This window comes from Leptonychotes weddellii, chromosome 1 (genome assembly GCF_054177405.1).
Source record: "Leptonychotes weddellii isolate Sample4059 chromosome 1, ASM5417740v2, whole genome shotgun sequence".
Lineage (NCBI taxonomy): Eukaryota > Metazoa > Chordata > Mammalia > Carnivora > Phocidae > Leptonychotes > Leptonychotes weddellii.
In genome coordinates this window covers 90037189-90064624 of record NC_138369.1, presented here as the reverse complement: position 1 = coordinate 90064624, position 27436 = coordinate 90037189, and the positions used below count along the sequence as shown (strand labels likewise).

Here is a 27436-nt window from a genome sequence, read left to right as displayed (position 1 = left end):
GGATCATGACCTGAGCTGAAGGCAGACACTTAGTGACTGAGTCACCCAGGCACCCCTATTTATTTTATTTTTAAAGATTTTATTTATTTGGGGCACCTGGGTGGCTCAGTCGTTAAGCGTCTGCCTTCGGCTCAGGTCATGATCCCAGGGTCCTGGGATCGAGCCCCACATCGGGCTCCCTGCTCAGCGGGAAGCCTGCTTCTCCCTCTCCCACTCCCCCTGCTTGTGTTCCCTCTCTCACTGCCTCTCTCTGTCAAATAAATAAATAAAATCTTTAAAAAAAAAAAAAAGATTTTATTTATTTAGTTAGGGAGAGCACCAGTGGGTGGGGGAGAGAGGGGAAGGGCAGAGAGAGAAGGAACAGCAGACTCCCCGCTGAGCAGGGAGCCTGACGTGGGGCTCAATCCCAGGACCCCTGGATTATGACCTGAGCTGAGGGCAGATGCTTAACAGACTTAGCCACCCAGGCGCCCCTATTTATTTATTTGAGAGAGGGAGCGCGCACAAGTGCTTGCACCTGAACGGGGAGGGGCAGAGGGAGAGCCTGGGACAGAAGCAGACTCCCTGCTGAACACAGAGCCCTGTGTGGTGCTGGATCTCCCTGAGATCATGACCTGAAACGAAGTCAAGAGTCAGAGGCTTAACCGACAGCCATCCAGGTGCCCCAGGCATTGCTAATTTTTAAATGTTTTTTTTTTAACGTGTTTTTGTAAGCTTATGGTTAAATTTTTTATTTCTTGACATGTCTAAGTATTTATAATAAGGTAGATTATTTCTTTCCTATTCTAAAAATATTGTTATGGGGCGCCTGGGTGGCTCCGTCATTAAGCATCTGCCTTCGGCTCAGGTCATGATCCCAGGGTCCTGGGATTGAGCCCCACATCGGGCTCCAGCTCAGCGGGAAGCCTGGTTCTCCCTCTCCCACTGCCCCTGCTTGTGTTCCCTCTCTCGCTGTGTCTCTCTCTGTCAGATAGATAAATAAAACCTTAAAAAAATACATTGTTATAATTAGTTGTAATTCTCTCTCTTTTTTTTGTTTTTAATATTTTTTAATACGTCCTTTTCTGTCTTGGTGTTCAGACCTTGTTTTCTTTGTTTTTATAGTCTCTAGCATTTTGGTCTATATGTATTCTATTTTAACTTCTATCATTAATTATTATCTACTATCTATTAACAGTAATTAGCTATCATCTGTAGTAAATCACAGTTACCTACTTTTAATAAGTGATGATTTATTACAATAAAAGAAAATTATCTAATTTTGTTTGAGATGAAATCTAAAAAAAGTAAGTTTTTTTACCTAACTTTTTGGGGTTATGTATTTCTTGGGATTTGCATAATTTAGTTTAAAAAAAGATCATGCTTACAGGCATTGGCAGAAAGGATGGGACTGGGAGAGAACAGAGCTGTGCTTTATGAATATCTCCAAAGGGCTAGAGAGGAATATCTGTCTGATAATCTGACTGGTCAGGCTATAGAGAATCTTGAAAAAGTAGACAGATGGTGGTGGTGGTTTGAAGCAGCATTCCTTTGTCTTTTTCAGGCAATTAAAAAGGTGATAATTCACTACCATAAAATTCATTTTTATTTTTTTTATTTATTTTTATTTTTTTTAAAGATTTTTTTTATCCATTTGACAGCAAGAGACACAGCGAGAGAGGGAACACAAGCAGGGAGAGTGGGAGAGGGAGAAGCAGGCCTCCCGCAGAGCAGGGAGCCCGATGTGGGGCTCAATCCCAGGACCCTGAGATCATGACCCGAGCCAAAGGCAGACGCCTAACGACTGAGCTACCCAGGCGCCCCACCATTTTTATTTTTTAGAGATTTTTCAAAATTTATTTGTCAGAGCGAGAGCACGCAAGCGTGCACACACAAGCAGGGGGAGGGGCAGGCAGAGGGAGAAGCAGGCTCCCTGCTGAGCAAGGAGCCTGATGCAGGACTCTATCCCAGGATGCTGGGATCATGACCTGAGCTGACGGCAGACACTTAACCAACTGAGCGACCCAGGTGTCCCAAAATTCACCATTTTTAAAGTACAGTTGAGTGGTTTTTATTCACAAGGTTGTGCAACCTTCCCCACTGTTTGGTTCCAGAACGTTTCGTCACACCAGAAAGAACCCTGTACGCTTTAGAAATCACTTGCTATTACTCTGTCTCCTCAGTCCCTGATATCTACTCATTTATTTTCTATTTCTGTGGATGTGCCTACTCTACACATTGCATAGAATGGAACCATACAATATGTGGCCCTTGGGTCTAACCTTCATTACTGCCATCTTTTGCGTTAATATTTTCTAGTGTGCCATTTTAATTTCCTCATTTCTTTTACTATATATTTTGAGTTGTTTCCTTAGTTGTTGCTCTGGGGAATTACAATTAATAACTTAATTCATAAGAATCTAGTTTGGATTAGTGCCAACTTAATTTCAATAGCATACAAAAATTTTGCTTATAGATAGCTCCATTTCCCTCTTCCCCCATTCCTTTGTGCTGTTAACATACAAATTACATCTTTATTTACAGTGTATGCTCATCAACACAGATTTATAATTGTTTTATGCACTTTTATTCAGGTAGGAGAAAAAAGTTACAACCAAAAAAAATTATACTTTTTATATTTACCTATCTAATTACCTTTACCTGTAGTCCTTATTTCTTTGTGTAGATTCACGTTATTGTCTAGTCCTTTGATTTCAGCCTGTAGTTCTCTCTCTAATATAGGACAGGTCTTGGTGGTGATTTCTTATTGTTTAACTGGAATGTCTTAATTTCTCTTATACTTTTGAAGGGTAATTTTATCAGATATAGAGTTCTTGGCTTTAGTTTTTTTTGAAGCACTTTGAAAAGTTATTCCACTACCTTTTGGCCTCTATGCTGTCTAATGAGAAATCATGTTAATCTTATTGAGGATCCTCCTATAAATAAGGAGTTGCTCCTCTTGTTGCTTTCAACATTTTTTTCCACACCTTGATTATGATGTGTCTGGGTTTAGATCTCTTTAAGTTTAGTTTATTTGGACTTTGTTGAGTTTCTAAGATATGTAGATTAATGTTTTTCATCAAATTTGGGGAGTTTTCAGCTATTATTTCTTCAAATATCCTTTCTACCCTTTTTTCTCCTCCCGTTCTGAGACTGATGTGTATCTTAGATATGGTTGCTATCGTCCCACAGATCTCTGAGGCCTGTTCATGTTTCTTCATTCTTTTTTCTATATATTCCTCAGACTCTGTAACTGTTCTTAGACTCCCATCTAATGTCTTCATCTTCATTGATAACTTCTGCCTTCACATAATCTGCTGTGGAGCCTCTCTAGTGAATTTTTTTTTTACTTTACTGTACTTTTGACAACAGACTTTGTATTTGGTGAGACATAGTTTTTATGTTTTCCTTTAGTTTTTTAGACATGGTTTGCTTTAGGTTTTTGAACATACTTAAAATTTAAATTTTTTTCCTAGTAGGTCAAACATCTGTGCTTCCTCAGGGACAGTTGATAGTTTTTTTCCTATGAGTGAACCATACTTTCTCATTTCTTTGCGTGTCTCTTTTGTTGTTATTGTTGAAAAGTAGACATTTTAAATAATGTGGCAACTGTAAAAATTAGATTCTTCTCCCTCTCCAGGGTTGTTTGTTGTTGCTGATTTTGAAATTGTTGCTTGTTTAGTGATTTTCCTGAATTAACCCTGTAAAATCTACTGATGTCTGTACTTGGTTAGCTTAATGGTCAGCTTATGATTAAACTAGAACCAGTAAATCTATCAGTCTTTACTGTGGGGATCTGTATGCACTTGGGGCACTCCTTCAGTTGACAGTTCTTCCTTAACCTTAATGTCCTGCTAGTTCAGAGCCTCAAGTTTAGCCAGAGGTGTGAGCTTACGGTCTTCTTAGGTCTTTTCCTGATCATATGCACAGCCCCGGGCACGCATACAGCCCTCTGCTTGAATATGGCCTTCTACGTTCCCAGGAATATATTGGAGCTTTTCAAAGCCTTAGTGGACATCTTAGTCCCCGGCTTTCCTTTTAATCCTTTTGGTTATTGTATTGTTTGCCCCAGCTATTACCCGTTGCCTGTAAAATTGTTTCTAACAAACACCCACCCGAGGAGGGTTTTTTGTATTGGATGAGCTCAGAGATCAAATAGAAATCACTTTGCAAGTGGGGATATTCTGGAGAACCATCATACAGGTCAAATAATGACAATTCTTTAGGAATGAATCTTTGAAAGATTCTGTTCCATTGCACTCCCTTTGGTGACTACTAGACTGCACCAAGAATTTTAGCAGGTTATTTTTAAAGGCTATCATGCAGCTGAGAGTTGGAGATGGGACTAGGACACTGATGTTTAGCTGTTTTGTTTTGTTTGAACTAACACCCTCCAGGTTTCTGCAGTTCTTTGGTTGGTTTCCAGATGTCTGGAAAAGTTGATTCTGACAATTTCTGCCATTTTTTTCATTGCCATTATGGAAGAGAGAATTTTCAGAAGTCCTTTAAGTCTTCTATTTTCAGTGACATCACCCTCAGGCAACTTTTAATCTAGTAGAATCAGAATGGCATGAATTGAAGGTTGGATATATTTTCTTAATTTCATTCCATTTTGACTTATAATTAATATCTTTTTCCCCTTTTAGAGCCTGGAGAAATCAGCCTTAGGAACCAGCCTGCCTGGATTTAAATTCTAGTTCTGCTACTTAATAGCTTTATGACCTTGGTCAAGTTACTTAACTTTTCTGTGCTTTAGTGTCTTCATCAGTAAAATGGGGGTAATGATAGTACCTACTGATAGAGTTGTGAAGATTTGAAAAGTCAAATCTAGGTAATGTACTTAGAACAATGGCACATAATAAGCACTCAATAAAGATCACCTGTTTTCGGAAGTTATGATGTTGAAAATTTTAGTGTGAAACTTTTATTTAGTTTTGATTGTATCTTTCAGATATCAAGGATTTGTTAACTTCCCAGTGAATGTAAGTTTAAAAAATACTGTAAAAAACATTATGAAATATATTTTTTATATTAGTATACAAATATGAGTCTAAGAAAATCTACATTTCTTATATGCTGTTATTTAAGTAAGTATTAAAAAAATAAATGGAAAGCTCAGATAAAGTTTAATGAAGAAAGCTCCTATTGTATGTTTATTATTTATAATATTATCTGTTTATTATTTTATTAGGTTAATAATAATGAAATGGTTGCGTTACAACGAGAGCCCAATAACCCCTATGATAAGAATGCAATTAAAGTAAACAATGTCAATGGAAATCAGGTTGGCCATTTAAAGAAAGATCTTGCAGCTGCTTTGGCCTATATCATGGACAACAAATTGGCACAGATTGAAGGGTAATGTACTTTCAGAGTTTAGTTTTAATAATTATAAGTTGTGATCTTTGAATTTGTTAAGAGGCTATATAGTTGCCCTGACAACTTTTATCACTATGCCTTTAGTATGTGTTCAATAAATGTGTTAATTCTTTTCCCATCTGCCTCTACTACCCCAGCCATGAAACAACTATTCCCTTACTTTCCTACTAAATTATTACCATGGAAAATAATAGATTTTGGCTCAAATATTAGGAAATCCATACCATGTGTCCAAACCTTTTAGTGCATAGATTTGGGAGTTTGGAAGTGTTTGTTTAAATCAAAGGTTGTAAGCTAGTAGCCTGTGATCATATGTAGGTGAGTTTCATTTTGCCTACATAGTGTTTTATAATTTTTCATTTATTTCCAATATCCAAATATCTGGATATTCTGCATTTTATATAGGTTAATTTTTTCCCTAATTGAAAATTATTTATGAAGATTTCTCTTGACAAATGGAAGATCTGACCTTCATTTGCACAGAACATCAGTTGACTGGAGCAGAGTAGCAGCTGCTGCTTTAGGCAAGGCCTGTATTCTCCCAGTTCTACCACCTCTTCCTTTTTTTAAAACTCCCAGTCTCCTTGGTTACCATTTTTTCTCTTTCAGGCATTTAGTCTGTGATCTCAATTTAAGTATGGAATGTTTAGAATATGAAAAGGTGAGGTTGGATGACAAATGCTCAGTAATGTCTTCTTACTTTACTTGTTTTCTCCATTCTCAGTTCATTAAAGTTTTTGGATATTGAGAATAAATTTTTAGTGAATCCTGGATCATAAATATAGTTGACCCTTGAACATGGGTTTGACCTGTACGGGACCACTTAAATGCAGATTTTTTAAAATAAATGCAGTACACTACTGTGAATGTACTCTGTCTTCTTTATGATTTTGTTAATTTTTTTTTAGCTTTAAGAACACAATCTATCATGCATATAACCTACAAAATATGTGTTAATTGACTATGTTATTGGTAAGGCTTCTGGTCAACAACAGGCTATTAGTAGTTAAGTTTTTAGGGTATCAAAAGTTATATGTGGATTTTTAACTGCATAGGGGGTCAGTGTCCCAAAACCCCATGTTGTTAAGGGTCAGATGTAGTTCTTGCAAATCATTCCCCATTCTCCCAGAATGTGTTGCTACCATCAGTGGTTCTGTTAGTGAAAGCTTTTCCCTTTCAATTAAACTTATTATTTGTACCTATCTTATAATCTCAGTTATAGGCTACCCGGCTTTATTCCATCTTTTCAGTTTCTTCTGACTTTCTGTTCCCAAAACAGAGGAACAGAAACTGATTGTTGTTGATCCTATTCCCTGTACTTTTTCTGTTTTTCTAGTTTGCCTAATAGTTCCTTATTTCACTTCCTTGCAAAATTTGAATGTGATGCTTACAATATTTTTTTATTTTATTTTATTTTATTTTTTTAAAGATTTTATTTATTTGGCAGAGACACTGTGAGAGAAGGAACACAAGCAGGGGGAGTGGGAGAGGGGAAGCGTGGAGCAGGGAGCCCGATGTGGGGCTCGATCCCAGGACCCTGGGATCATGACCTGAGCCGAAGGCAGATGCTTAACAACTGAGCCACCCAGGCACCCCAGTGATGCTTACAATATTTAATAGTCATATTCTTAATGGAAGTAAAAAATAACAGTTCTAATTTTCTCTTTTTTTTTTTTTTTCCTCAAATATAATAGGGTTGTTCCTTTTGGTGCAAACAATGCTTTTACCATGCCTCTCCATATGACTTTTTGGGGAAAAGAAGAAAATAGAAAAGCGGTTTTAGATCAGTTGAAGAAACATGGATTTAAATTGGGTCCTGCACCAAAAAGTAAGTTTAGAGTTTAAGCTCCTATTATTTTGCTACTGTAAGATGCAGGAATTATAAAACATTTCTTCTCTTGAGAAATAATTTGAGTTTGTTTGGCTAATTTGTGTTGAAGGCTCTGAGTTGTAACTTTTCTTAGGAATCTTTTTAAGGAAATCCCTGATTTTTTTTTCTCTTTATTTTGAAATAATTATAGATTCATAGGAGGGGGTGTGTGTGTGTGTGAGAGAACATGCACATGCACACATACATACAAAGAGGTCCTGTATTTCCTCCCTAATTTTCCCCAGTGTTAATATCTGGTTTAAAATCCCTGATTTTAAACTTCGTCTGATAAATTATAGACAAAAAGAATCTCCCAATAGGGAATGAAGAAGTATTATTTATTTGGCAAGAGTTTGTTAAAAAATGTGGCATTATTTTAATAATGTATTTTTTTAATGACTATTAGTTTTTAAAAAATTTTTAAAATATATTTAGAACACAACTAAAAGTTACTAAAAGATAATTCATTTGGTGATTTTATTCTTTTCATTTTGTAAATTACAGCTTTAGGATTCAGTTTAGAAAGTAGTTGGGGCTCTGGAAGAGCTGGACCAAGCTATAGTATGCCAGTTCATGCTGCAGTACAGATGACAACTGAGCAGGTATGCTTCTTTTTCATTTTGTAATCTAAAAGTGAATTTTAAATGTTGAAGATTGATGTTTAAAAGAGTAAGATGTATGTGCTAGTACTTGTGATCTTCAGGTATGTTAAGTTATGAAACACACTGTAGAATATATATGAAAAAGTTTTTTTTAAAGATTTTGAGAGAGAGAGCAAGCGAGAGCAAGCAAGAGTGGGTGGGAGGGGCTGAAGGAGAGAGAGAAGCAGACTCCCTGCTGAGCAGGGAACCCCACATGGGGCTTGATCCCAGGACCCTGAGAATCTCTGTTAGCCTTTTTGTCTTCTAATTGTAGTTACCATATTTTACCTGCTCGTTATTTGTAAGGCTTGAGCCTGTGTTTGGTGGGTAAACCCCAGGTTACTCTCTAACTTTTTTGATTTAGCCTGATTTCTTCTGAGCTACTGCTTTGTATTCGTGTGCTGATTTATAAAAGTAATTATAACACATACATGTTGCTATAGAATTAGATTAGATCAGTTTAAAGAACCAACTAAATTAGCATAAGATTAAAATCATCTATTAATGTTTTGTAGCACCTAACAAGTTGTTTGCAGTAATAGTAAATGAAGTGTCATTGACATAAAAAAAAAAGTCAAATAAATGGACCTGGTAGGATCTCACAGAATGTTTTGAATACAACTAATAGAATCATAGAACTTCAATGGTAGAAGGAACCTTAGAGACACTCTAAATTATCCCTTTCATTTTATAAGAATAAGATATAGGCCATAAAGGTTAAGTCTCTTGCCCAGTGTTATATATAGATTTGTGACAGCTGTGACAAACTCTAGATTTAATCTCTTCCGTATTTTGATTGTAACACAACCTCTTACACCTAAAGCACCTATTCATTCTGCCTTCAGTAAGCAATGTAGCAACTCAAAGAATATGTTAGGTAACTTTTGGTATTCAAATCTTTTTGTTAATTAAATGATTTGGAAACTCTGAATTAAGTGAAATTATTTTAATTGGTTTGTTTCATGATGTTTCTTGTTGCTATTTGTTGTAGCTTAAAACAGAATTTGACAAATTGTTTGAAGATTTAAAAGAAGATGATAAAACTCATGAAATGGAACCAGCTGAGGTACTGAGCCAATATTTCCTATTTATTTATTTATTTAATTTTTAAAAATATTTGACTTATTTATTTATTTATTTTTTAAGATTTTATTTATTTATTTGACAGAGAGAGACATAGTGAGAGCAGGAACACAAGCAGGGGGAGTGGGAGAGGGAGAAGCAGGCTTCCCGCGGAGCAGGGAGCCTGATGTGGGACTCGATCCCAGGACCCTGGGATCATGACCTGAGCCGAAGGCAGACGCTTAACGACTGAGCCACCCAGGCGCCCAATATTTGACTTATTTAGAAAGGGAGAGAGCGAGACAGGGGAAGGGGCAGAGGGAGAGAGAATCTCAAGCCGATTCTGAGTGCGGAGCCCTATGGGGGCTTAAGCCCACGACGCCAAGATCGTGACCTGAGCCAAAATCAAGTCAGACACTTAATCAGCTGAGCCACTCAGGCACCCCCAATATTTTTTATTTAAAACGATTTGGAATTTTAAAATACACTGTTAATCTGTACAGTTTTTAGCACAATATGAACTGTTTTCCAGAATCTGCATGGAGAAAAAGGACTGGTTTAATTTCTATTTAAGACATTCCTTTTATTTATAGGCTGTTGAAACACCATTGCTTCCACATCAAAAACAAGCTCTAGCTTGGATGGTTTCACGGGAAAACAGTAAAGACCTTCCACCATTTTGGGAACAGCGAAGTGACTTATACTATAACACAATAACAAATTTTTCTGAGAAGGACCGACCAGAAAATGTCCATGGAGGAATTTTAGCTGATGATATGGGTTTGGTAATTATTTTTTTTCTTGAGTTAATAAAATTTTATTTTGTAATTATAATTTTATAGAAAGTAATTTCGAAGTAGAAAGAGATAGGAATATGTTGGTGCTGGTGTGGAACTAGATTTCACTTTCGGTATAGAACAGTTTTCTCTGTGTCTTGCACTTAAAATGAGGCTACGTTTTCTTTGTTTCGGTTTATTTGGTTAAGGTACAATTAAGTTAATTAGCAATAATGTATAAACGTATTTCTCAATTTTCTTTTGAAATTCAAGGTAGCTTATCTTTCATGGGTTTTCTTTAAAAAAAGAAGGAAGAGACAACAATGTTACATGAAATTGTATTCTGTCACAGTATTGTGATATACAGAGTATTAAATATACATTTATGATTCCTTATACCAGCAGTTTTTATACTTTTTAGTCTCCATAACCCTTATACTCTTTATAAATTTTTGACAATCCCAAAGAGCTTTTTGTATTTGTGGGTTATATCAATATTTATAGTATTAGATATTAAAACAAAATTTTTTAAGTTAGTAATTTAAAAATAATAAACTCATTACTTATTAACATACATAGCATATTTTTAAATGAAAAGGGACTATTCCAAAACAAAAGTAATTTTGATAAGACTGGCATTGTTTTACATTTTTGCAAATCTCTATAATGTTTGGCCTAAGAGATGAATTCTGAGTTCTCATAACTGCTTTTTCATTCAGTGTGTTGTGATAAGGTGTTTTGGTATAGGTACATAAGGATTAGTCCTCACACAGATATGTAGTTGGGAAATGGGAGGAGTATTTTAAAAGTAGTCTTTTTATTTTTTTTATTTTTATTTTTATTTTTATTTTATTTGCGAGAGAGAGAATGAGAGACAGAGAGCATGAGAGGGAGGAGGGTCAGAGGGAGAAGCAGAAGATTGTAACGAGCCCCGATGTGGGACTCGATCCCGGGACTCCAGGATCATGACCTGAGCCGAAGGCAGTCGCTTAACCAACTGAGCCACCTAGGCGCCCCTAAAAGTAGTCTTTTTAGATAACTGTATAATTCTTTGATACAACAACAAAACTAAGCAAGTATTAGTTTATTAAAGGTTAACAGTTATAATGTCGAACTTAAAAATTGTATCTGAGCTTTTGTACTCTGTTGCATTAAAATCCATTGCTGGACTTGCACATTGAATGGATATTGCGCTCATGCATGATTTCATAACATCAGGCATTGCTTATTTGGAAAATATTGGTTCATTGAGTTACACAGATCTGCCAGATGTTGATGCATTTCATTATATAGTATCAAAAGTTTATATTCTTTGATATTACTGCTAATTTTAGTAGGCATTTGCATTTTGGGAAGCTGCTGTGCTCATGGTGTCAGATACAAGTTTTCCAACATTCTAATTTTTGCTTGAAAGTTCAGATTTTATCATTTACAACAAATCTGTCAATTATTTTCCCTTGAAAATAGCTGTACTTTGTTCATTTTTCAAAAAAGTCTGCCACTCAGTCATGAATAACTGGTTGTTGGTCATTCTTTCAAGTAAAAATAGTGATGCATGAAAAAATGATGATGCATGGTGATGCATGGTGCTAGTTAAGCTTGTAACCTCAGTCTCGCAAGTCATTTTTCTCTAGATAACCGTCATATTTTGGTGTGCAACAAAAGTATTTTTATGTGTTCTTCCCTTCTTGTTATACTTAGAATATTTACGTGTGTACTTGAGGCAAGATTTAATAAAATTCATGTGTCCTGCTTCATCAAGAATATTCTTATAAAGTATTCTTAAAACTAGCTTTTTTTTTTTTAAAGTATTTGGCAGCTAAGAATACAATGACCACTAGTATGATGTACTGCCAGCTGCTTAGTCCTTAGCAGTATTATGAAAATAGGTTTGTACATACTCCTGAGAGGGTCCTGGGAAACTCTAGGACCTATGGGCTACACTTAGGAAACTGCTGCTTTAACTGTTTTAAAATTGCCAAAGAGTTATTTCTGTGTTGCTAATTATAAATTCACCTATGGAAAGTAATGAAAAATTACATGCTTCTATTTAAGAAAAATGCACAAGAAATACATCATTTATGCTTTGTTGATAAGTTAAAGCTTTTAAGTTTTACAGTGGTATTTAAATGAAATTTAATAAAATGATTATCTCATGTGCATACTGGAATTACTAATCATTTTAAATTAGCTCTGAACTACATGGCAAGCAAGTTGTAGTTTGATGATAAAGTTATTAGTTCAGGGTTAAACATAAAATCTTATAACCAGCAGTCTTCCAGTAGAATCATATTTCTCACGGATGCTTATAGTATTTTATGGAGTAAACCATTTAATAATTCTTAGTAATACAGTGTGCAAAAGCATTTCTTAATCAACAGAATTCTTTTTATTAATACATAGATTATTTAATATAATAGTATGCTTCTGTGGCCTTGAATGCTATATGATATTTGCCCATTTGATTTTACAATTGGTTTTGGAATGTTCTCTGGTCAGTTGAGTTTCAGAGTCTGACCATTTGTCTTTTAAAAACATCTTTAAAGGGCAAAACTCTGACAGCCATTGCAGTAATTCTTACCAACTTCCATGATGGCAAACCTCTTCCTGTTGAAAGAATTAAAAAAAGTCAGCTGAAGAAGGTAAAGTATTAGTGTGTTTTCTCCAAAGTCTCTGGTTCATTTTAATTTTGTCATTGAAAAATAATTTGCCAAAAAATTGATAATACATCCAGTGTTTTTAGAGAAATGCTGAATGGCCTCTCTTACGTGTTGCTGAAAAGAGTGAAAATTGTGTACTACATTCTTGAGGGTAATTGGGTAATATGTATCAAAAATCTTAAAAGTGTTTATGATCTGTGATTCAGTAATACCACTTCAGAGAAACTAAAGAAGTTATCAGAGGGGCGCTTGGGTGGCTTAGTTGGTTAAGCATCCAACTCTTGATTTTAGCTCAGGTCTTGATATCAGGGTTGTGAGTATGAGCCCTGTGTGGAGCCTACTTAAAAAAATAAATTTGTTTAAAAAAAATAATGGAAGGAAGGAAGTCATCAGAAATCCATTTTTTCCAGAGATAAAAGTACAAACTTTCCCCCTATGCATTATTTAAAGGCAGAAAAGAAACTCCTCACAGTAAGGTTAAGAGTTATGTTATTATGTAGCCTTAAAATTTAATATTTTGCAACTATAAAATCCTATTTTTGAAGAACACTTATTTTTATGATATTTTTTAGTTAAAAAAAAAGGCCAGGGACACATTTTGAATAGAATTAAGCCTCATTTTGGAAAGGCGTATTTATGTATGTCTGAGTCTGAATGTAGTCATACATAGTGATAATTATGTCCTAGTGATGATAACATGGGTGACTTTCTTGATATTTAATTTATATATATTTTTACATATGGCATATAAACATCATATATTTATGCTCCATTTCTAAGAATTAAAAAAATTAGTTTTATGGGGAAAGTAAATGTTATTAGAATGAAACAGTTATTTTCCATTTTCAGCTTAAAATTCAAAGAACTTAAATTAGGGAATAACTGAGCAAAAGGTATATGCAAAATACCTCTGGACTTTTCTGTACTGCTGTTCTAATTTTTTTAGTTTTCAAAGAGGCTGCGTATCAGTTTCCTGCCACTGCTTATGAAGAGTCTGTTTTATTAATTTCTGCACCTTCGTTGCATTTCCTTCTTTGTACTTTTGTTGGGAGTTTAACTCTCTTGTCAAATATCTGAGATTCAATTCCTTACCATGAGTAGTTTGATACTTTACATCCTGTGCTTCCTACATTTTGTTATTAAAACAGAACACCACCACCTAAGACTACTTACAGCTTCAGTAGCAATTATCAGCTTAAAAAATTATCTGTTATCAGGAAAGCCTTCCCCCACACTCTGTCCCCCGAAAATCAGCCATGCATTTAAGGTGTTAGGTAGCAGGAAGGTGTTAGTATATCTGGTTTGTCGCATTTATTGAAATTGAGGCTGAAAATGTGATTTCCAGCTAAGAATTTATTGCAACAAAAATATTACACGGTTTTAAATAGATTTAGATATTCCAAGCTTACAGAGTGAAATGTCATTGATTTAAGTTCCATTAGATTGGAGTGTAATATGACTTGATAGGTTGGACTTTGTAGAAGGTTTAATTTTGAACTCTGAAGAAAAAACTTGCTGAGCAAAATCATTTCATAAAAAAGAGTAATGTAATGGACATCATTTGTGGATAAACTATTAGGTTCTTTTTTGCATGTTGTTTAATATAAATGGTTGAACTAATTATTGAAGTAAGGTAGAACATTTGATGGAAAGCATTTTTAATATCAATTTCTTCCGGGTATTGGATATAAGTGATGAATCACTTAAATTCTACATCTGAAACTACTTATTATACTGTTAACTAACTAGAGTTTAAATGAAAACTTGGAGAAAAAAATAAAATCATTTGTCTGGCTTGTAAAAAAAAAAAAAGAAAGGTGTAATACTGCCATAATAAAAATGGCAACTTTGGACTGCAGTGTATTTAATAATTTTTTAATGGCTATGCAGTCTTAAATAATGTAAATATTTGGCATTGATTAAAATAAAATATTCTGTACCTCTGAAACAAATAATGCAATATATGTTAAGAAAGAAAAAAAAAAAAGAAGAATGTAGCAGGAGGGGAAGAATGAAGGGGGGGAAATCGGGGGGGTAGACGAACCATGAGAGACGATGGACTCTGAAAAACAAACTGAGGGTTCTAGAGGGGAGGGGGCTGGGAGGATGGGTTAGCCTGGTGATGGGTATTGAGGAGAGCACGTTCTGCATGGAGCACTGGGTGTTATGCACAAACAATGAATCATGGAACACTACATCTAAAACTAATGATGTAATGTATGGGGATTAACATAACAATAAAAAATTTAAAAAAAAATAAATAAAATATACTGAGCTCTGAAAATACAAATAAAAAATTACCTAAAATAACTCCTAGTTACATATTTTTAGATACGTTACATTTAAAACTTTCAGCTTAGTTAGACTCATACCTTTAGAAGGGAATGGATCTTTTCACCTACATTTTTAGTAAAACTTAACTGGTGGGATTTTATAAGATGTTTCAAATGTACTTTTTTAATACTAAAATCAAATTATCCTTTCTTATCCCAATCTCAGCAAAAATTACTTTGTACTCCTGCCCCCCAAGTCCTAATCTCTACTCGATATGACTAAATCACCTACTTTTTTTTTTAATGGGAAGAATTAAATTCAGCCCAATTGGCGTTTGTTATTCGTACCTACAGAATGAAGTTAAGAATTAAAGATTAGAGGAACCCTGCCCTATTAGACTCATGTAAACATTTTTTACAAAGAAATGTAAATTTTTACTTTTACAGAAGTTTTGGTATTCACGTGTATATTATTCATGTGTGTGTGTATATATATAGATAGATATAGATATATAGATTCATTTTGAAACAAAGGGATATACATGAAGGGAAAAAGAAGAAGTCAGGGTTGGCAAGAAAATCCCTAATAGAGTATGATAGGAGGGACTCTGGACCCTGTACTATTGGAGCTACCCATCCTGGGAATTCCAGAGAGCAAGGATGGCAATGGCAGCCTCATTAAAGATAAGTTATTTACTGAGTAGGGACTCTTGGTTAAAAGCTTATAGTTTGAGAATTCCTTTTTTTTTTTTTTAAAGATTTTTTTTTTTTTTTTTTTTATTTATTCATGAGAGACAGAGAGAGAGAGAGGTAGAGGGAGAAGCAGGCTCCCAAGGAGCAGGGAGCCCGATGCGGGACTCGATCCCGGGACTCCAGGATCATGACCTGAGCCGAAGGCAGACGCTTAACCATCTGAGCCACCCAGGCGCCCGAGAATTCCTTTTAATTCTAAAGTAAATTTCTATTTCATGTTCAGTGTTTCTTACAGTAATTATATGCCATTTATAATTGAGTTTTGCCATTTGTATTCCTTTTGAAAAGATAAAGACTGATTAGTTTTCTCTTTTGAGATACCTGTGAAAAATTTTTAATCTGTTTATTTTTCCTCTTCACTTAATGCACCTCCCCGCATTGCTCCAGAATGGAGTACCAATCTAAGTAATCTTTATTATGTAAAGTAAAGCAGTATAAAGGATGCGTTTTAAGTTTATTTAAAACTGACAGCAGTGCTATGTAAGAAATATGCCTTTTCATCCAGGAGTGTAATGTTAACGATCAATCTATGAAACTTGGAGGAAACAATACCAGTGAAAAGGCAGATGGACTAATCAAAGGTAAAGTTTACTTTTGAACATGACCCCATATTTAATTTAAATTTTTCCAGTTTGATGACATAATTCGAGCTCTGGCTTTGTAACATGTAAAAATTTTAAGATCTCTTTTTCTAAGAATCTCATGAGAACTGGTAATCAGGAAAAATTTCATCAAGGAGGTCATGATGGAATTGGGTGGTTGTACACCAGTCAGAGAAGCTGGGGAAGAACATTTTTGTTTGAGAAAAAGTCACATGAAAGGGCAGTAAAAACAAAACAAAACGATAGCAACATAATGCGTATTTTGTTCTGAGACCTCAGAGTAGTTTATGGTAATTACAATGTAATGTGCATGGACAATAGCAGATAAGGGTAGAAAGATAGGTTAGAGCCAGATTCTGAAGTTAGAGGAGAAATGAAAAGAGATCTCTGGATTTAGCAGTTACATAGTTGGTTTAGCAGTTAATGACCTTGACAAAATTAGTTTTTGAAGATTGGTTAGAGCAGAGCAAAACTGAAAATATTTTAAGATAAGAATAGTAGGTGAAGAATTGGAAATAACAGTTGTGTGCTATTATGTATTTTGCTAAGTTTGAAATAGAAATAGAAAAATAGTTGGAGATGAAGGCAGAATTGAAGGGCTTTTTGCACAGGGGAGCATTAAGAAAGAAATCCATGGCTAGGAAGAGCTTTTGGGTACCATGGAAAGAATTTGTAGGCCTCTGTGGGGGCAGTGAGAGCAAGAGAATAGGTAAGTGAATTAGCATTAGAAGGAAAGGAAGTAAGGTTGATGGAAAATATAGATAATTGAGGGAATGAAAGGTAGGAAGATTAGGAGTTGATAGAAGATAGCATTCGATTTTCTTTGTGAAGTAGATCATCTGGGAGTCAAAGGAGTTAAGAATCTAGGTAAAGGATCCAGTATGGTATAGACCTTTGTGGTGAGTGGGTAGAGAGATGAGCTGGCTGATTGAAAAGAACAAGAATGAAGATATTAAAAAAAGTTGAACTATTGATTTGGAAAACCCAGGTTTTAAGAAGGATACTCTTAGTCAAGGCAATTTACTAATACTCTGTATATTTGTCCTTTTCTTTGAAATGAAAGGATCTAGATGTAGTGGAGAACCCAGTATTTCAGATGTCAAGGGAAAGAATAAATATCCCAAGTCAGAATTGTCTAGCTCTCGCCCCAAAAGGTAAACTCTGTTATGGTTTGATTGTATGTAATGTTTGTTTAAACTCTTTTTCCATTTTCTTATAAGTAGGAGAGAGATATGACCATTTATCTCAGTTATATAGTTCTTTCAAATTCATTCTGTTACTTGAAACTTCCAAAATCACTGATTTAGGCAGGTAGGTGTTCTCATTTTATAGGTGAAGAAAAGTAATACTGATCTATAAAAGGGAATTGGTAGTTTTTAATAATCACTTACCTTTCTACCACTTTTCTATTTCTTTCACATAGGAACTAAGATCTAGCTCCCAAGTATTTTGTTTTTGTTGATTTTAGAAGTTTTCTTTATATTTTGAGGAGATGAAAACTGACAACTATTAGATGATTTGATAGAAGCACTCTTTGCTCATCTCAGTTCTTTGTCATTTCACCTTTAGAAATAAGATATGATGAAGTTATTTTAGAGAGTATTATATTAATGTAGACTAGAGGGAGAATTTGAATAAAATACATAATGCTCCTCTAATTTAACTTGAATCTGTTAACTTCGTAAATTTCATTTGCCCTCAGAAGTAGATCTAAATACTTGACTTTTTGTTGTATTGTCTATCATAATATCTGCAGGTATGATCACAAATCTGAGTCTCTATTAGCTAGTTCAGTAAAAATCTCAAAACTGGGGCTTTGTTAATTGTTCTCTATCATTAATACCTATCTAAACTGAGCACAAAACCAGGACTCCTGTTTCTCATCTAGATATCAAATCTTACAACTCTTAACTGACCATGAGCGTGAGAACAGCACTGTTAGGTTGACCAGATAAGATTAAAGGACATGGAAATAGTAAGGAGGATGTGGGGGGGGAAACTAACACATATATGATAGTTAATACATGTATGTTTACTGTGCAACAGGTACTATTTTAGGGGCATTGAATGTAGTAACACATCTTATGAAGTGAATTTATTTTTATTCGTTTTCCAAAAGAGGAAACAGGCATAGAAGAATATTAAGTGACTTCCCTAAAGTCACATAGCAAATAAGTAGGGGAATGGAAATTTGAATCTAGGTGGTCTGACTCCAAAGTCCATTATTTTTAGGTGCTTAACCACTGTAATGTACTGTTTCTACACAAAATACATAAAATTTTTCATTGTCAGAGAATTATATTTTTGCATCTTAGCTGCTCATTTCATTATATTAGAAGTATTTTTGATAAGAGTTACTTCTTTTTAGTTCTAGTTTTATATAGGTGTTTTGTTTGAATTGCCAGATATTAAGCTCAGTATTAAAAATGATTATTTTAGGATGGTTGACCTTTTCAAATTTAATAATGGTGGTACTGTATTTTGTATAGTAAATGCATCTGCATATGAAAGCAAAATGCTTTTAGCAAATTTACTTTCACTTGTCAAATTTTCCTTGAAATTTTTTCGAAAACCAGGCAACACAGAAGCATATGTAGTGCATGTATTAAACCTGTGTTTTCATATCCCATTTTGTTTTGGTTTGATAAAAAATTTGTGTATATTTTAGAAGGAAAACTGCAGTCCAGTACAATGAAAGCAGTGATTCAGAGGAAAATGAAGCAAGTGAATTGCCACAGAAAATGAAAGGTAATATGAAATGGACTTGATTTGATAATGTGTCTTATATTCTAATTTCCCAGTGTGACCATTTTTGTATTTGGTTTTGTTGTAGGCAAACTGAAAAATGCACAGTCTGAGACTAAAAGAGTAAAAGGTACGTATATAAATCTCAGTATATATAATCTACACTTAAGGATTATTTTAAAGTAAAACTCCAGGGGCGCTTGGGTGGCTCAGTCGGTTAAGTGTCTGCCTTCGGCTCAGGTCATGATCCCAGGGTCCTGGGATCGAGCCCTGCATTGGGCTCCCTGCTCGGCGGGAAGCCTGCTTCTCCCTCTCCTGCTCCCCCTACTTGTGTTCCCTCTCTGGCTGTCTCTCTCTCTGTCAAATAAATAAATAAGATCTTTTAAAAAAATAAAAAAAATAAAGTAAAACTCCATAGGTTTATATCTCTTTAGCTTGGATTCTTTAGTAATAGGTCTTACACTTGACTGCTGTTTACTTTTGGAGCTAATTAAGGGTGGTAAATGAATGAGGCAAATTGAAAGATTAGTTTCAAATTAAAATCTAAGAAATATTTAAACTAACTTTAAACAAAGTAATTTTTACTGCTTACTAAAGGACTCCAGTAAAATCTTATATGTACAAATTACAATTACAGAAGTTGAGTGGGAGCACCTTCTTGGTAATATTACTGTTCGCATTGTCATATAGCTGTAAAAGTAACCAGTCAGTATCATTACTTTTTCCTTATCTTTAAAACATAACTATTTTCTTTTCTTGTAAACTGGATGGTACTGTATTCCTAATTAGTTGAGAAATTGTATTGCATTTGGAAAATTACTCATTACCACCAACTGATAATGAAAATTTGGCAGCCTCATCATTAGAAGTCAAACACCTGTTTCCTTGAGAATACTCTTCCACCTGGAAGCTGAATCACTTTGCATGTGGCTGCTCCTACTTTCACATCTCTTCTTCAAGAGAAGTAACACTTCATGACAAGTGACTATATTCCTTCTTTGAGCTGGAATTACATGCTTAGTGTCAGGCAGTTTTGGTCACCAGATATTTTGTTTTTATTGAATAATATACACTCTTAAGATTTGGAGTATGGAAGTGTTGTATTTATTTCCTATTCTCAGGAGGTACCTGTACCTAAGCATAGGAGAGAATTAGTTTTCAGATATCTTAATGATTCTGTGGTTTTATTTTAGCAGGATCTTCTAAGGTTAAAGAAGATGCAGAGTTTGCATGTGCACTTATTTCATCTACCCCTACAACAAAAAGGAGAATGTTGAAAAAGGGTCAGTAAATCTCATGGTTTTTTAGCTTTTGTTTTTCAGTGTAAAAAATTTTTAATGACAGAAGTTATGAAAACATGGTGCAAGAAGTTTACAAAGTAGAGAAAAGAAAAAGATAATCCCATTTTTCTTGGAAGTGCATGTTTATGTGTTCTCCTAGTACCTTTTCTTATTCTGTTTATTTTAGTTAGGTCAAAAATATGGAAAAGAGGTCCTTTACTCATCTGAATAGCAGAAATGTTTTCTTCTAGTGAAGGTCCAGAGCAATTGATGGCTCTTTAAAACCTAATTTAATTTGAATTTATTTAAATTATAATAAAGATTCCGTTCTTGGCATGAGTAGAATTTGTTTTTTACTTATGAACGCTAGTGATCTTTATTATAATTTTATATTTTGTAGTTCAGAGGAAAACATTATATAAGAATCTAAATATTTGAGAAGGAAAGAGTTTGAACTCTAAGGTTAAGGAGATCTGGGACAAGTTATTGTATCTCTGTAACTTAGTCTCCTGTATTTTATATGTTGGGGATATACTAGGCAGAAGTCTAATTTCATGGAGCTTATATCTGATGATGGGAAAACATACACAAGTGAACACGTAATTTTAAATAGTAGACATTGTGAATAAAATAAAGAAGGATAGTGAAATATTGATTGATGAAAGGGACCTGTTTAAGGAGATGATATTTGACCCAACACAGAATGATGAAAAAAGAGCTAACTTTTGGTCTAAGAATCAGACAATTAATTGAGTTGAAGATAATACGCATTTCAAATACTTCTTGACCCTAATTTTAGAAATTTTAAGAAATGTGGAATTTTCTTTTGAGATAGAATTAGAATTCAGATAGAATTAAGTTCACTCTCAAAAAGTGCCTTGTTGCAGGCACATAGCCATAATAGAAGAGAGAAATTTAAAAAAATCATAGCTGTGAAAAAAAATAAGCACATTTCTGGAAGAAAAGCAGAATAGAAAGAAAAATCAGTGAGTGGAGACAAATCATAGTGCTTTCTTAAATTTGACACAAGAAGTCATAAGGAAAAATTGATGAAATTCTACTACATTTTAAATTACCATGCATCAAAGTGCAATATAAACAAGGTGAAAAATGATAAGATTGAAGAAGATATTTCTCGTAAGTGTAACTTACAAAGGATTAGTATTTAGAATGTGTAAAAAGGAACCTCTACAAATCAATTGGAAAAAGACAGTCCAGTAGGAGAATAGCCACTAAGAATACAATTATACAGTTTAAGGAAAGAAAACATAACCAATAAACAGGGAAAGCTGTGCAGGTTCAGTCACTGGAAAAATCATATTAAAGGAACAGAGAGATACCATTTCACCTGTTATATTTACAAACATTTAAAAATCTCACAGGGTGCCATGTATAGGCAAGGTTGTACAGCAACAGGAACTCTTTACGCACTATGGATGGGAGTATAAATTACCATGGTGAGCAGCAAGTAGGCCAAATATAATGAAGATAGATATATCACCTAGATATGTAGCCATGAAAAAGTAGTTTTCACTGCTGTGTTATTTTAGAAAAATATTGGAAATAATGTAAATACTGTCCAGTACGGGAATGGAAAATAAAATTATAGCATGTCCTTTCATAGGCTGCTTGAGTATTGTTGCAACATGGCAGCTGGCTTCCTCCAAAGGGAGTGGTCAGAGAGAGGGAGAGAGCACCCAGGACAGAAACTGCATCCTTTATAACTTAATCTTAGAAGTGATACACCACCACTTTTGCCATATCCTATTTGTCACCCTAGTAGAGTGTGGGAGGAGACTGTATGACGTTGTGACTGTCAGAAAGTGGATATCTTGGAGTCTGGTTACCATATTAACTATAGTACAGATTCCAAAAACTGTATAAAACAAATGTTATTTTAATGAGTAATTATGAATAACTTAAATACATATCAGGAGATATTCCAGACTTTTTCTCTGTGTCCCCTCTCAATCACAGTTCTCTCCCTCCCCCCATAAGTAATCACTGTGTGGATTTAAAAGTGACAAGGTAAAAAATAACAAAGTGACAGGGTAAGCTCTAGTTCCTTTTACTTCATCATGGCTGGAAATAACAGTCTATCTACTTCATTTTAGTTCTTCCTATTTTCTCTTTTCATAAAGGCACATATTGTCATCTCTTTATTGACTTCATATATATGAGAAGAAAACTAAAGACTCTCAACTGATTCACTCTTTCAGGAGCATCTGCAGTGGAGGGTTCAAAGAAAACTGATGTTGAAGAGAGACCAAGAACAACACTGATCATCTGCCCACTTTCTGTGTTAAGCAACTGGATTGTAAGTCTTCATAGCCTTTTTTTTTTTTTTAAAGATTTTATTTATTTATTTGAGAGAGAGAATGAGATAGAGAGAACATGAGAGTGGGGAGAGTCAGAGGGAGAAGCAGACTCCCCGCTGAGCAGGGAGCCCAAAGCGGGACTTGATCCCAGGACTCCAGGATCACGACCCGAGCTGAAGGCAGTCGCTTAACCAACTGAGCCACCCAGGCGCCCCTCTTCATAGCCTTTTAAAAATGTGACATGATTTATATTTTAGTCTTGTATGATAAAAAGTATTGTTAGAGTCATCATTGGGAAAGATAATGCTTGGTCAGCACTTTAAGTTAAAATAATTGTTAGGTGAATTGGGATTTTATTTACTCAATTGAAGTAATTTTTTGAAGATTTATAGTAGAGAAAGAAACATCATTAATTGTTATAAGATTACGTTTGTACTTCTTTCTCTGCCATTTCTGTCCCACAAGGTAGGAAAGATATATAATTTAGGACTGCTACATTTACGAATTACTGAAAACTCTTTTCTAAGAACTACACTAACTTCTGTGTATATTAACAACTTGTAGCATTTAGTGAGCTCCTATGTGCTCAGTTTTTCCCTAGGCTCTTTTCATAGATTTTCTCATTTAGTCCTCACAACCATTAATCTCACTTTCTTGGTGATCAAATTGAAACACACAGAAATTAAGTAACTTGCTTAAGATCATCCAGCTAATAAATGATGGAGATAGGATATAGTCTCCAACATTCTGATTCTATTGCCTCTGCTTTTAAGGTTACCCACCAAAAAATTTTGTCTTTTTTTTTTTTCCCCTTCCAGATTGTTTTTCTATTCTAAAACATTACATTGGAATGGAACCTCTTGATGTATTATTTGTAAAGAGCAGCTTGGTTATGTTTCCTTTCCAGTTTGAGCTTCAAGCTGCATGTTACAATGAAATAACTACTCTATTAGAAGCATTGTGAACATAAAGACCACTGGATGTGAACTTCTGTTCTTGCCACGTCCAAGGTTATTGCATCTCTCCTGACCTTTCCTCCTCTAATCTCAGAGGTGGAAGAGGTCCTAGTCTTTGTAAGACCATTACCTCAGTCTGTACATAGGATTCCATCTCTCCCACCTTTGCATTTTATGTTATTTTTCTCTTTGCCTGGTTAGTCTTTTCCTACTGGCTTTTTCATGAAACATACTCGGATCTTTTTCATTTTTAAATACTTCCTCTTGATTATGTCTCACCTTTAAGTTGGCTACTCTTATCCTTTCCTTTGCTGTCATAACTTTTGGGGTTTAATTTTCACTTTGTGATTTTACTTACTAACTCCTTGTAATCTGGCTTCTGCCACTTGTTCTCTAAATTGCTTTGGAAAAGATTAGTAGTTATTCTCTAATTGTCAAATTCTATGCTTCTTTACTTCTTGACTTTTATGTACTCTTGCCTTCTTCGATTCTTATCTTTTTAAGTTTTTGGTATATATATTTTTTAAAATTAAACCTTCTGATTAGTGAGTCATTTTTCCTCTTAGGACCAGAGTGAGGGTTAGTTCTTTCTTGCTCTTTTTTTTATTCCAACAAAAGTATTCTCTTTCTTTTGAGATGTAGTGCATTTGGGGAAGGCCAATACATGGGTACTAGAATGAGTTTCAGGGTGAGGTTTACAAGTATTAATGGGGGTATAAACAGTAGAACTGTGATTCTTTAAGAGCTTGGGTTGGGGATATGTATTTTAAAAATGGGTCATCAGTATTTCATTATAATTTTATATATGAAAAACAAAATTTTAGATAATATAAACTTCAGAGAGGAAACCTTGGCAAAGTCTTGCCTAATGAGATTATGGAAAAAACTGATTTTTATTTTTTTTTATTTTTTATTTTTTTATTATTTTTTTTTGAAAAAACTGATTTTTAAAGGAATGAGGAATGGTTGGGCATATATGGATTCCTGGTCAAGAATTAGAATTTTGTGTGGTGACTGGGTAGCTCAGTTGGTTTAACGTCTGCCTTGGGCTCAGGTTATGATCCTAGAGTCCTGGATTGAGCCCCGAGTCAGGCTCCCTGCTCAGCCGGGGAGTCTGCTTTTCCCTCTGCCCCTCCCCCTGCTCATACATACACGCACACTCTCTCTCAAATAAATGCATAAATAAAATCTTTTTAAAAAAATTAGAGGGGCACCTGGGTGGCTCAGTCGTTAAGTGTCTGCCTTCGGCTCAGGTCATGATCCCAGGGTCCTGGGATCGAGCCGCGCATCAGGCTCCCCGCTCTGCGGGAAGCCTGCTTCTCCCTCTCCTGCTCCCCCTGCTTGTGTTCCCTCTCTGGCTGTCTCTCTCTCTGTCAAATAAATAAAAATAAAATCTCTTAAAAAATTTAAAAAAATAGAATTTTTCAATCTCTCAATAACCTACTCTCTTCCTAGCCTCCAAGTAAATGACATAGCACCCTAATGAGCAGGCTAGAACTACCTTATCATCCTTTTTTTGTCTTCAGATAGGGGAGAGTCCAGTTAAAGGTGTAAGATACCAATCCCACTTCCACCACATACTTATTCTGGATATTTGGACAAGTTATCTTCCCAAGAGAAAATGAAATAACACATATTTTATTCACACACACACACACAACTGAAGCACAGTGACTAGAAACTCAATACTATCGTTCTTTCTCTAGAAAGTTAATTTTTTTCTATTTCAGGTCTAATCCTGCCACAAATTTGTTCTCTTCCACTTCAAGGCAGCCCATTGATTCAGTTTGCTCATATTGAATTCTTTCGCTTTTCCTTTTCCACCAGATTTCTTAATAAAATTCTCTGTGTTTTCACCTTTACTCTTTCATGTTTTATCCTTTCTTAGTATTTTTGCCTTTACTCTTTCAGGTATCATTCTCTCTTTAGCCCATACTAGTCTGGTTTTTGCTCCCACCCTCTATAGAAACTGTGAAGGCCTTCAGTGACCCCATTGTTGCCATGTCCAGTGAGTTCCCTTTGTCTTTTCCTCTGCCCTGACTTTTATTTTTCTTCTAATGGCATTTTGTTATGTTTTATTTTATAAGCCATCTTTAAAACTTTCTGTAAAGAGTGGGAATGAACATAAATTACAAGTTAAAAAATCAGCCTTGTATTCCTTCTTGAAATTTTGCTATTCTTCCCCCGCCCCCCAATTTTGTTGCTTCCCCAACTTTCTGACCACTGTTTTTCTCCCATGGTTTCTATTTAGTCTGCCTCCTCCCCCCTCCAAGGCATGGTATCTTTTTTGAAATATTAGGAAAACTTTTAATGAGATCTGCATTTACTTAACAAGATTCAAGAATTTCAAAAGTCTGCCACATTTGCTTTATTTTTATTTTTCTCTTTGCTGGAATATTTTAAATTACCCCAATAAAAACAGGCCCACTGTTTAAATACTGCCATTCTGTAGGTTCTGCCCCTAACCTCCTTTTCTCATTATGCCTGTTCTCATTATGCCTGTTCTTGGAAAATCTTACTCATTCCTATAGCTTCATGTACTATCTGCTGATAACTTTGTAAAGTCCATCTCTGCATTGTATTACAGATCAATATTTAATTTTTCCTAGTAGGGGTGCCTGGGTGACTCATTCCTGTTGAGTGTCCAATTCTTGATTTTGGTCAGGTCATGATCTCCGGGTCCTGGGATTGAGCCGTGTTGGGCTCTGCGCTTGGCGGAGAGCCTGCTTAGGATGCATTCTCTCTCTCTCTCCCTCTCCCTTCCCTCTCCCTCTCTGCCTATCCCCCCACTTGTACATTCCCACTCTCTCAAATCTTTAAAAATAAATAAGTAAATATTCCTAATATATGTGTCCAGTCATTCTGTAGTGTCCAAGAATTTTAAATGTCTAAAATAATAATACTTACTATTTCTTTCTCATTTTAAGATTTTATTTGAGAGAACAAGAGCACGAGCTAGGGGAGGGGGAGAGGGAGAGAGAGAGAATGATTCCCGGTTGAGCACAAACCCCCAACATGGGGCTTGATCCTAGGACCCTGAGATCATGGCCTGAGCCAGCCGAAGTCAAACGTTTAACTGACTGAGCCACCCAGGCACCCCATTTCTTTTCTCATTTTTATACCCACTTTCCCCTTCTTTTTTTAAACTTCCCCCTTCTTTTTTTAAACTTCCTTATATCTTGGGCACCTGGGTGGCTCAGTTGTTAAGCGTCTGCCTTCGGCTCAGGTCATGATCCCAGGGTCCTGGGATCAAGTCCCACATCGGGCTCCCTGCTCGGCGGGAAGCCTGCTTCTCCCTCTCCCACTCCCCCTGCTTGTGTTCCTGCTCTCGCTGTCTCTCTCTCTGTCAAATAAATAAATAAAATCTATAAAAAAAAAAACAACCAACTGCCTTAAATCTTTATCATACAGTTCTTCTAGGCACTCACTTGAAGTATCAGAGGCTTCTTTGTTTCTCCCTTTTTTTTTTTCCATATCCCATATTTAATTAGTCCTCAAGTCCCATCAGTCCCTTTTTCTTGGTATCTTTCTTTTACACCTGTCCTTCCCATTCTGTTCTTACCTTGATACTTTAGGGCTTTATCATCTCTCACCTAATAGATTCTCAGCTTTGTTTTTCTGGTATCCTTTTTTTTTTCCCCAATCTAACCATGATTTTTTTTTTCCTGCTCAGAATCTCAGATTTGAGAGAAAAAGTCAAGTGTTTTAAACAGATCATGTCCTCAGTGAGGGCTAGGACCCGGTCTTATTTTTCTTTTTAGCTTTACTACATTTCTGGTTGATGAACTGGCAAATAGTAGGTTTATGATAAATGAATGAAAGTGGATACTATGCTTGAATCTCTGCCTACATTCTTGAGAATATTGGTTGCTCTTTTAAGGTTTAATTTTGATATTACAAACTTTACTAACTGGAAGCATTAAAGATCCTTTCTGTTAAAATATTAAATTTTTTAAAAATTAATTACAGTTTTAAAGAAATTTGGTAATTTTTCTTCCTAAAAGTGAAGTGGCTGCTCATTGGTAGGGCCAAGCAAAATTTATATAATGCATTATTATTGCATATATGTCCATTTTCCTGACAATAAAATAATAGTATTGTTATTATCATTGTTGTTATTTTAGTTTAGATTGCAGGAAACT

At 35.1% G+C, this 27436-nt stretch overlaps 1 protein-coding gene and 1 long non-coding RNA gene across 7 annotated transcripts in view; one reads left to right on the top strand and one right to left on the bottom strand.

The window, feature by feature from the left end:
- The window catches only part of HLTF (helicase like transcription factor), a 52470-nt gene that overhangs the window by 6133 nt on the left and 18901 nt on the right, over positions 1–27436 (top strand). For 4 of the 6 annotated variants that reach the window (XM_081827579.1, XM_081827568.1, XM_081827562.1 and 1 more), the window contains exons 3-14: positions 5171–5337; positions 7053–7186; positions 7733–7830; positions 8861–8935; positions 9525–9716; positions 12254–12349; positions 15899–15974; positions 17059–17149; positions 18664–18743; positions 18829–18870; positions 19934–20023; positions 22240–22337. In XM_081827579.1, coding sequence (XP_081683705.1) covers positions 5171–5337; positions 7053–7186; positions 7733–7830; positions 8861–8935; positions 9525–9716; positions 12254–12349; positions 15899–15974; positions 17059–17149; positions 18664–18743; positions 18829–18870; positions 19934–20023; positions 22240–22337 — 1239 coding nt within the window. The remainder of the gene's footprint in view (positions 1–5170; positions 5338–7052; positions 7187–7732; positions 7831–8860; positions 8936–9524; positions 9717–12253; positions 12350–15898; positions 15975–17058; positions 17150–18663; positions 18744–18828; positions 18871–19933; positions 20024–22239; positions 22338–27436) is intronic. The other 2 variants (XM_081827584.1, XM_081827573.1) reach the window with 1 other exon arrangement.
- LOC145722947 (uncharacterized) overlaps positions 17143–27436 on the bottom strand; it is a 33481-nt gene continuing 23187 nt past the window's right edge. The window contains exon 3 of the long non-coding RNA XR_014147521.1: positions 17143–17558. This is a non-coding gene — a long non-coding RNA (uncharacterized LOC145722947). The remainder of the gene's footprint in view (positions 17559–27436) is intronic.